This window comes from Dromiciops gliroides, chromosome 1 (assembly GCF_019393635.1).
Source record: "Dromiciops gliroides isolate mDroGli1 chromosome 1, mDroGli1.pri, whole genome shotgun sequence".
Taxonomy (NCBI): Eukaryota; Metazoa; Chordata; class Mammalia; order Microbiotheria; family Microbiotheriidae; genus Dromiciops; species Dromiciops gliroides.
In genome coordinates, this window is record NC_057861.1 from 155,021,286 (window position 1) to 155,031,690 (window position 10,405).

Genomic DNA, 10,405 nt, shown 5'->3' on the forward strand with positions numbered 1-10,405 from the left:
AGCCAGAACTAAAAAATGGGGCAGAATTTGACTTAGGTGAGCCTTTGGAGATAGTTGTTTAATAGTATTATTCTCAGAAAAAAGAAACAAGTATTTATTATTACATCAACAAGAATGCATTAAGAGCTTACTATGTGTCAGGCATTGTGCTAGTCACCTATGATAAAAGACAAACAAAAATAATCCCAGGCCCCAAGTATCTCACAATCTGTTGTAGAGACAACTGTGTAAAAACAAGATACATACAGTTTAAATTAGACATAATCACAGAGAGAAGGCAATAGCATGAAATGGTACCTGGAAAGGCCTCTTGTGGAAGGTGGGATTTTATGTGGGACTTGAAACAAGAGAAACCTGGGTACAGAAAATGCACAGATACAGTTGCCACCTGGGAGTTTCTCTTGCTTTATCTCTGGTCACCCATGGCCTCACAGAACCGTGACCTGGCTGCTGTCAGTGCCGCCGCAGCCTCCTGTAAGGGGGCCGAGCCTGGGGTTGGCGAGGCCTGCAGATCCGTGGGCAAGAGGTTACAGCAGGAATTGATGACCCTAATGATGTCTGGAGACTAAGGAATTTCTGCCTTCCAAGAGTCTGACAATCTCTTCAAATGGTTGGGACCATCCATGGGGCTGCTGGGAATATATATGAAGAAGAACTGAGGTACAAGCTCTCCCTGGAGTTCCCCAGCGGCTACCCATATAATGCTTCCACTGTGAAATTTGTCACACCTCGTTACCATCCTAATGTGGATACCCAAGGCAATATCTGCTTGGACATCCTCAAGGACAAGTGGTCAGCTCTGTGTGATGTCAGGACCATTCTACTATCTATCCAGAGTCTGTTGGGAGAACCCAACATTGACAGCCCATTGAACATACATGCTGCTGAACTTTGGACAAATCCCACAGCCTTTAAAAAGTACCTGCTGGAAACCTACATGAAGCAGGTGACTAGACAGGAGCCCTGACCCCAGCTGCCCAGCCTATCTTCCCTTCATCTTGTTCTTATGTGTATGTGTGTGTGTGCATCTTTTCCCTTCCTCATAACCCGTCTTTTCTCTTCTGTACAGGACTGTATCATACTGTTTTCCTTTTTTCTTAAACTCTAGTCCAGCCCTCAACATTAATGTATAAATAAATTTGTTTTTGTTTTTTAAAAAAAAAAGGAAAAAAAAAGAAAATGCACAGAGTTGGGAAATGGGGTGTCCTGGGCAAGGAACAATAAGGAGATGGCAGCTTTGCACTATAAAGTAAGAAAACTGGGGATATTGTAACATCCAGTTTGCCACATTATAATGTTCTGAATGCCCAGATAAATTTTTAACTCTTTACCTCCCTTTAATCTTGTGTTCAGGGGCATCAAGGTGGAATAATAAATAGAGCACTGGAATTTGAATCAGGAAGGCTCTTTTTGAATTTCAATCTGGCTTTATGCATTTACTAGCTGTGTGACCCTGGGCAAGTTGTTTAACCCTGTTTGCTTTAGTTTCCTCTTCTGTAAAATCAGCTGGAGATGGAAAAGACAAACCTCTCCAGTATCATTGCCAAGGAAATCCTAAATCAGGGCATGGAGAGTCAGACATGACTGAAAAATGACTAAATAACAATCCTGTGTTCAGTTTTCCTAAGTTTCAGGTCTCCTCTCTGAAACTGTGGATATGTGAAGGATTTCCAAGCAATATAGGAATTGCACCTTTTTTATGTAATTGCTTTAGAGGCAGTTTACTGCAGTGGAAAGAGTATTGGTGGTATACTCAAGAGACCTGGGTTCTAGTCCAGTCTCTGCCACTTTGTAAAAGCCTGGGAACCTCTCTGAGTCTTGTTTTCTTAATTTACAAAGTGGAGATAATACTATATGTTCTGCTCACCTCATGGGTGTTGAAAAGAAAGTGTAAACTGTGAAGTATTAAGTAAACATGACCTTATTTTTACTACTAAACCTGACTCTCTTATTACTTAAATATTTCAATACAATGCTTAAATCTTAAGGACTAAGTAATTTTTTTTATATCAGAAATGGGAAGAAAAAGGTATTTTGTTACACTTCAATTAACAATTTTTGTTTAAAAATTATCACACACTTAACCTAAAATGTTTATGGAACTGGATAAATATACTGAGTAAATATGTTCACTGAAATGATTTTTAGATATTATATGTCTATATTATAACTGAAGCTCATTAGTTATATTCCCCTCTATTCTCTGTGCACTATATTTCTGTATACATTTCTTATAATCATTTACCCAGTGTATAATTTGTTTACATATGCTGTCTTCTCCATTAAATTGTGATCTCCTTGAAGGCAGGGATTGTCTTTTTTCTTTCCTTGTATCTCTAGCACTTAAACACAGTGCTTGATGCATAATAGTCACTTTTGTTGTTTTTGTGTGAGGCAATTGGGATTAAGTGACTTGCTCAGGGTCACACAGCTAGTGTCAAGTGTCTGAGACCAGATTTGAACTCAGGTCCTCCAGACTCCAGGGCCGCCTAGCTGCCCCTGCATAATAGTCACTTGATAAATATTTTCTCACTGAGTATACTGTTCTTCAGGTTATATTTTCTTCATTAAGCATTACTTTATATGTCTTTCAAAAATGTCTATTTCTTTTATTTATTATTTTAATTGAATTTAATCAGATTTCATATTTTGATATACCAAAATTTATTCAAGCTTTTGCCAGTTACTAGGCATTTAAATAGTTCTTATTCTTGGAAACTGAAAAAAAAAATTGTGGAAAGAATCAATGTGCCTTTATGGAGAAATAGTACTATCTCTGTGCCACATATTATGAGAAGCATAAGGCTAGTCTTTGCCACAGAGAGCTCTAACTGCAGTTAGACAACTTACTTTGTTCTCATAAGAGTCCCCACTTCCATTTATGATTTTCATTATCTCTCACTTGGACTTTTGCCATAGTTTCCTAATTGGTTTTCATGCTTCCATTTTCTCATATCTTCAATACAGTTTCTGCACAGTTGTTACACTAATATTCCTAAAGCTCAGATCTGCCCATGTCTTTCTGAAGCTCCAAAGTCTACAGTTGCTTCTCATTGCCTGTAAGGTAAAACTCAACTCATTATTAAGTTGAGAGAAGGCTGAAAGCCTTCTTCAGCCTGACTCCCACATGCCTTGCTACACTCCTATGCAATACTACTCTTAGAAATTAGCTTTCTTCAAAGTCCTCAATGAAGACACTTCATCTTAAGTAAATAAATCATTTCTAGATTCCTCAAGGTGTTAGAATTCTGTCTATTCTCTATTCAATGGAACTAGTAGAAAGAGTACTAGATCTGGATTCAGAGAACCCAGGTTGAGGTTTTGCTTCTGCTACTTTTTTTTTAATTTTTATATATTTAATTTTTTGTTTTATGGGATAAAACAAGCATTTACATAAATAGTATACTTAAAAAAGGTTTCACATGGAATTACAAATCTATTATGTACAACTTTGTATTTTGTTTAAATATATAGTTATCATATAAATTTATTTTTTCCCCTTTTTTTCTCCCCACTTGAGATGGCTAGCATTATATACAAAAATGTGTATGTGTGCATATGTATATGTGTGCATGTGTATAATACATACATGTATGTATACATATATCTTTAAATGTATATTTGCATATACCTATGCACATATATGTTGTTTATATACACATGTATGTATATGTATATATAATTATATTGTAAACTACATAACATATAGTTTAAATACATAAATATAATAATAAATATGCCATATATGTCATTATAGGTCATATATAATGTGTATTTATAATTTTATGTGTGAGCCAGAGTTGATCAGGGAATCCTTGACCAGATGAGGTCTCTCAGGTAACAAAAACAATATTTTGCTTACTTCTGACTGTGAGTGGTTGTATTCAAAGTTTTTAAAGGTTGTGAAATCTTGAGCACCTTACTTACTAAGGAATCTGTTTCTAGATTATACAGGAACAAAAGTTAGAATGGCTCATTCACAGTTTGTAAAGGAAGTATAAAGAAGTGTTTATACTTATTTATTCTTTTAGGTGTGAAGACTTGTTTCTCACACTTGATGTAACTATAGAACCAGTAACAATAACTGGTTAAAAGATGCCTTTGTGGTCTTCAAATTGCTATCTTGCCAGCTAAGAGAGGGAGAGTTATCACTCCATATATAGGCCTCAGTTTCCCTATATATAAAATGAGGAGATTGTATTAAATTTACTGCATTGAGGAGAAAAGGATTAAAGAAGGAATTGGACCTTTGCTTGCAGTGTTGATGATAACTTCCAACAGAGAGAAGTTACAGGTGCTCAGTTCTGATTTCTTTTTTTTTTTTTTTTGCAAGGGATAATAAGAAAAACTAAAGATGACCAGATAACAGGACAGATATATCAAGGAATCAAAGGAATATTAAAGTTTAGATTGATAGAACCATTATATCACTTGATCATATATGGACCACCAATAAAAAGACTTAGAGAAGAATAAAATATCCTTATAACAAATCTTAATAAAGATTAGTTATTCTTTTTTTCAGGATTCAGTAAATATTTTATGATCCCTTAGTATAATTGTCAGCTTTCTACCCCCCACCCTCTACTCTACAATACAGCCAAAATTGCCCCTTTCTCTTTCTCAAATAATGTACCCTATCTCTCATCATTGGGCCTCTCCACTGTCCATCTCAACACCATTGCCTGTAATGTACTTCCTCTGAACCTCTGTTTCATAAAATCCTTCTGTTTTTTCAAGATGTAGCTTAAGTAATATCTTCTATATGGGGCCTTTCTTACTCCTACCAAGAATTATTGGACCCCCTCACTAATTACCTTGTATTTATTTTGTATTTATTCTTTTTTATATCTATTCTTCATGTACCTTTTATATTCCCATCTGAATGCATGTTCCTTATATAGTGGAGTTGTCATTTTTTGTATGAGTAGTATCCCTAGAAACTTGCACAGTAGCTGGAATGTAGTAAGCATTTAAGAGATGGTTGTTTGTTGATTAATTATCACTATGAATGCTGTGGTTATTATTTGAATTTAAGGTTTATTATCATTTATGAACCTACTATTAGAGTACTGAAGGACCAATTAGCTGAAACAATGATAAAACATTAACATAAAATAAATTTGCTGTAATGATATATATATAAGAATAAACTTCTCAATGGAAATGTTCTAGAAACTTTAAATCTCATATGATCACAATTCCAATTTGAAAGTTCCCTTGCCCACCCTTAATTAATAAAAGGAAATGCCTCTGTAAAGTGTGTCCATCATCTTTCTGCTCTGTATTATTTGAAATGTCCTCTGACAGTCTCAAAATCCAAGCCTTACAGTGAATAGCCTGGATTATTGAGAAACCTATCCTCTGGGGATTTATGGGGTGTTCAAGAAGGACTAGCAGCTCTAGTGTGAAGGCTTTGCTGAGCCTTTTTCAGGGCTGCTTATCAACCTTCAATGTCTATCTGCTACTCAACTCTCACCTGTGTCTCCAAGAAGCTGTGGCATGTTCAGTGCACACCCTGGTAAAACTATCTTGAAAGAAGGGCTAAACGAGGTTGAGGGCAACCAACAGACCTCAAACTCGTTAGTGACTTAGGGGATGTCTACCCTAAGAATTTGGAGAGTTCCCTTAGTGGAATGGACAGATGAGAACAATTTGTTCCAATGTCCATTAATGCATGAAGGTAGGTCCTATGGAGCACTTGTAGCTTGGTCAGACATCAAAGATACCAAGGCTATCCACTGCATCCCAGGCCATTACCAGTTGTCTTGAATTTTGTCTTGCCACTAGACTTTGATGACTCTGAAACAGAGAATGAGGCTGATTATTTAAAGAACTCTGGCTCACTTAAATCTAATTTATGTTCAGTTCAAGACATTACCATGTGATGTCATTGGTTCTCTTCAAATATGTAGGATAGGTAACAAGAACAATTTTCTGGAGGTTGTGGATGAATGGTCCAAAAGGTTAAGGACTACCCCCACACATGTAGGAGTCACTGTGCCTACTAGGCATCTTCATTGCAGAAGGTCTTAATTTTTACCAATACTTGTAATTTATTTATTTTGTGAGGGCCAAAATTTGATATATGGAGCATTATTTGGGTGACTCACCTTAATATTGGGGTCTCAGGAATATGAGGGACCTTTTAGGTTCTCCCTCCTCTCAAACTGCCCTTTTTACATATTTCTCCCAGGCCAATAAGAAAGGAGCCTTGAAGATTTAGTTCACAAAAGGATCAGATTTTATTACTTGAGAATTAATTAAACAACAAAAGTGAAACTAATAAAAATCAAAGATAAGGAAACAGGAAAATAGAAATACAGATAAATACTCTTAACTCTAAACTTAACCTAGACCATTTCCAATTAAGCTAGTTCAAAGGAATTTAGGGTTTTCTGTAATCAGCTCACCAAACCCAGTCACTCTGCAGTTGCTAACAGCATGCCGAGACAAAACAAACATGTGCCACCGCAAGGGGAGTCACCGGACAGAGAGACCCGAAAGCAAGCTCTCATTTCAGAAGGAGCCTGGTGTTCTAGAAGAAGCCTAGCATTCCAGAAGCAGCCCTCTGCCTCCCTTCAGGTAGCACTCAATCTTTCCTTCCCCAAAAAGGGAGGTCCTTCAAAAAATGCCAATGGAGAGTTCTCCTTCTCAGTTCAGTAACATATGTAACCTCGGGGTGGGCCAGGAGTGGCCCCTCCCAAATGAGTTAGCTAAAAACGGGAATATTAATCTTTACCACAAATAATTTTTACCACAATTTGTTTTTGTTTTTGCGGGGCAATGAGGGTTAAGTGACTTGCCCAGGATCACACAGTTAGTAGGTATCCTGTGTCTGAGGCTGGATTTGAACTCAGGTCCTCTTGAGTATAGGGGTGGTGCTTTGTCCACTGCACCACCTAGCTGTCCCTACCTGTAATTTATTTATACAAGAACAACATCATTATCCTTTCATTTTTCCTACTCTTCAATCTCAGTGCTACTTCTGACCCCTAGCATTTCCTGGACAATCCTTTTTTTTTTTTTTAAATATGAATTTGCTTCACTAATATCAGTTGAATTAACCCCCCAAGCCCACCCTCTTTTGAAAAATGAGGCCTTTGGTTTCATTTATGGCAGGAAACTTTTGATGAGGATACTTCCTTTACAAATATAACAATGGGCCTTCTCTGCAATTATTGTCTCTGAGTGTTTCCAATGGGCATGGATAGGTTAAGTGACATGCCTAGGATCAAATAACCCCAGTGAGTCAAAGGAAAATCTCAATCCTTGATTTCCTTTTTCCAAGACCAGTTCTCTAGACACTGCTCAAGATGCTGCCTCCCCCATATTGTGAACATTTAATTCTTCTTCATTTTTGACATATAGCAGAGGTAGCTTGCAACATACTGAATTAGATGACATGCATTATTTTTTTCTTCTATCTTGATGTTTTTTATTTGTTAAGATTGACTTCTTCATATCTATCATCTAGAAATTGATATTTTTTTTCCTTGTTGGAAATAAAATGTCACAGAATTAGACCTCATTAGATATTCCTGTAATTTTCTGGGAATCAGATAGTACAGAGTCAGCCAGTACATATAAATTTGATACCATAATACACCAGGTAGTGTGATAATTACTAATGTGGTGGTAATTTCTTATAACATTATATTTTTAAGCTTGCAAGCACTCTGGAAGCTGTCTATTTCCTTCTCTGTAGGCTGTATGGAATTAGGCTAGTTGCAGACCAGGTGAAAATCAATGCCAGAGTTATGGCCTCAATAAGGCATCTCAGAGGCCCAAATGACTAAGAAACAGGAAATAGCATTCTCTCCTACTCAAATTTATGAAGTGTTTTTGTAGCATTTGGTTGAGCATTGTCATTCTTATTGACTCCGATTACATAAACACCTGGGTTGAATAGGAAGCTGATAACACTACTTGTTTCTAGAGGAAAATGTGGGCCCATATTATAATGCCAAAAGGAATCTAGCAACCATTGCTAACAATTATGAAGTCTTGGGGAGGAAATGAAAACCCTAAAATAGAACTTGACCTAGAAGGAACAGGAGGGGAAGAGCCAGAGCTTTGTACCAGGAAAGAAAAATTTTCAAAGTGTAGGAAATTTAGAGGGAAGAGACAATATTTACAGTCCTCTAAGGAAGAAAGCTGAAACATGTCTTTTTGCTCTACAGTTCGGTGTCAGGACTGTGGAAACAGCTTTCTGGAAAAGATCTGACAGGGGTTTGGCTCTGTTGAGACTCTCTCCTATAGAATCCCATAAAGGATGGTGGTTGTAGCTGACCTCTGGCCAAACCTACTAGTTGGGAGGGAGATCCTATCAGCTTAAATTTGAGTAAACCAGTCTCCTTAGTGGTAAATACAGTGATCTACATTCCTAAAGGACAGTATAAAGATAACAAATTGAGGAAAGGGACACAGTGGATGTGTGAGTCATCTCCCTCTCCCCCATAGGTGTTTGCTGGCCCTGGAAGAGATTCTATTTTCCCTAGGGTAAATAGCCTTATGCCTAGAATTTCTAGAAGAATTAGTTCAAGGGATTGCCTTACCTGTACAGATGGTTCTCCTGAGTAATAAGGAAAAGGAGGTGGTCTTCAAGAAGGGCTGCTGCATCTGAACAAACCTTGGCCATTTATTGGATCAAAACAGAATCGTCCTTGACCATATTTCAACAACCTGTCAGAAAGAACGCTGGATTGGGAATTGAGATCTGATTTAAAATCCTTGCTCTGACAATAACTCTAGGCTTTGTTTTCTCTAAAATAAGGTAGCTATAGTAGTGATGATAGGAGGGGAAAAGATGGTTTTTAAGCAGATGTATGCTGGTTAATATTTAAAAACTGATTCTATAATGTATTCAAGATACACTTTAAAGATTAATCTACATTATTATAATTTTACTTCATTTAAAAAATCTAGGGAAGAAGTGTTAAACACTCAACCAAAACTAGATTAAAACAAAGTTCCTATCTTATTTTAATGTGTTTATATATTAATAAGTACATGTGTAAACATGTATGATTTTCTAAGACAGTATGTAGGCTGCAATGAACCTGATGTACAATTTCATGATCCCTGTTTCTATTTAAATTTGACAGAACTGTTTGAAAAATCAAGAAAATAAATTAAACCCTGCTTTTTAAGTTTGACAATTCCCAAAGTATAAATACTTATGCTGAAAATTTATCACTCTGTTCTCCCTTTGAGTTGGCTCCGGAAAACCCTTGTTTTAAATTCTTCCTCTAGCTTTAACAATCTGTGGGGCTTTGAAACTTGGGCTCCAGTGACTAGACCTCATTTCAGCCTGATTTTCAGTAAGAGGTTAATGAGTCTTCCTTCCTTCCCTTTGCAGATCACTTCACATCTCTGGGTCCTCCTTTTGTTCTTCTTTAAAGTGAAGGAGTTGAAGTAGTTTTCATCAAGTTGCATTTTAGTTCTAGCATTTTATCATGATACTTTGAGGGATTTTAAAAAGTTGTAACAGAGGAGGGATGAAGTTGTCATCTGGCTTTCATTCAGTGCCTTTTGCATTTATTGGTTTTAGGTGGTTTCTATTTCAGGAATCAATGTTTTTCAATGCCAAGGGTAGGCAGAGGGAGAGAGTCATCCCTAGTGCCTGGTTGTCAAAAATAATGACTTAAAATGGATTTACTATACTGTAGGAAATAAAGAATGTGAGAAATTCAGAGAAGATTGGGAAGAATTATGTAAACTAAGGTAGAGTAAAGTAAACAGAACCTGGAAAATAATATATACAATGACTACAGCAATATAAACAATAAGAATAATAAGAAAAAACACCAACAAAACAGAATTGGACTCTGTGATGGTATAATTAGCAAACTTATCCATATATAGAAGACAAAAAATGGCATTCCCTTTCTCCTTTGCAGAGATAGGGGACTACTGTTGTGGAATAATTTCTCTACTATTATAATTATTTTATATGGTGGTTGTTGGATTTTTTTTGGTACAGGGCATAATTTACTGGTGGGTGTGGGGTAGAAAGTCTATAAAGATAATATAAAATCAAAGATATTAATCAAAATGTTTTTAAATACTTAAAATAGAAAGTGATCAAGTTGGTTGTGTTTGCACTCCCTAGGGCAAGCTTCTCCAGTGACTTGATATTAATAAGGAGTTTATGCCCTCAGTGATCTATATTTTAGGGTTTCTTTAGGACTCAGCATGGAAACATGTCTTTCTCATCACCCTCTACCTGGCTGGGGTGCCTTTTATGTTTCTTGTCTTACAGGTGCAAAAAAATCCTAATTATGGGTTGGCCTTAACAGAGTAATTTCCTTGCTGCTTCTGAATAAATACCAAATTTTAAGAAGAGAGAGATAAATTGAGGAATTGAACTTTGGTTAAGAAAATGATAGCTCAGAATGGAAAC

The 10,405-nt window shown here is 36.4% G+C and overlaps 1 protein-coding gene across 1 annotated transcript; it reads left to right on the plus strand.

Moving 5' to 3' along the window:
* Nucleotides 1-422: 422 nt before the first annotated feature.
* On the plus strand, nt 423-967 carry LOC122736393 (ubiquitin-conjugating enzyme E2 C-like). Its single transcript, XM_043978588.1, has 2 exons — nt 423-556; nt 646-967. Exons 1-2 carry the CDS (start codon nt 423-425, stop codon nt 965-967), a joined length of 456 nt encoding a protein of 151 aa, XP_043834523.1.
* The last annotated feature ends 9,438 nt before the right edge of the window (nt 968-10,405 follow it).

Coding starts and splice junctions, on each gene's coding strand:
- LOC122736393 (XM_043978588.1), top strand. CDS start 423: ATGGCCTCACAGAACCGTGACCTGGCTGCTGTCAGTGCCGCCGCAGCC. Junction 557..645: donor GAATTGATGACCCTAATGAT/GTCTGGAGACTA, acceptor TGGGAATATATA/TGAAGAAGAACTGAGGTACA.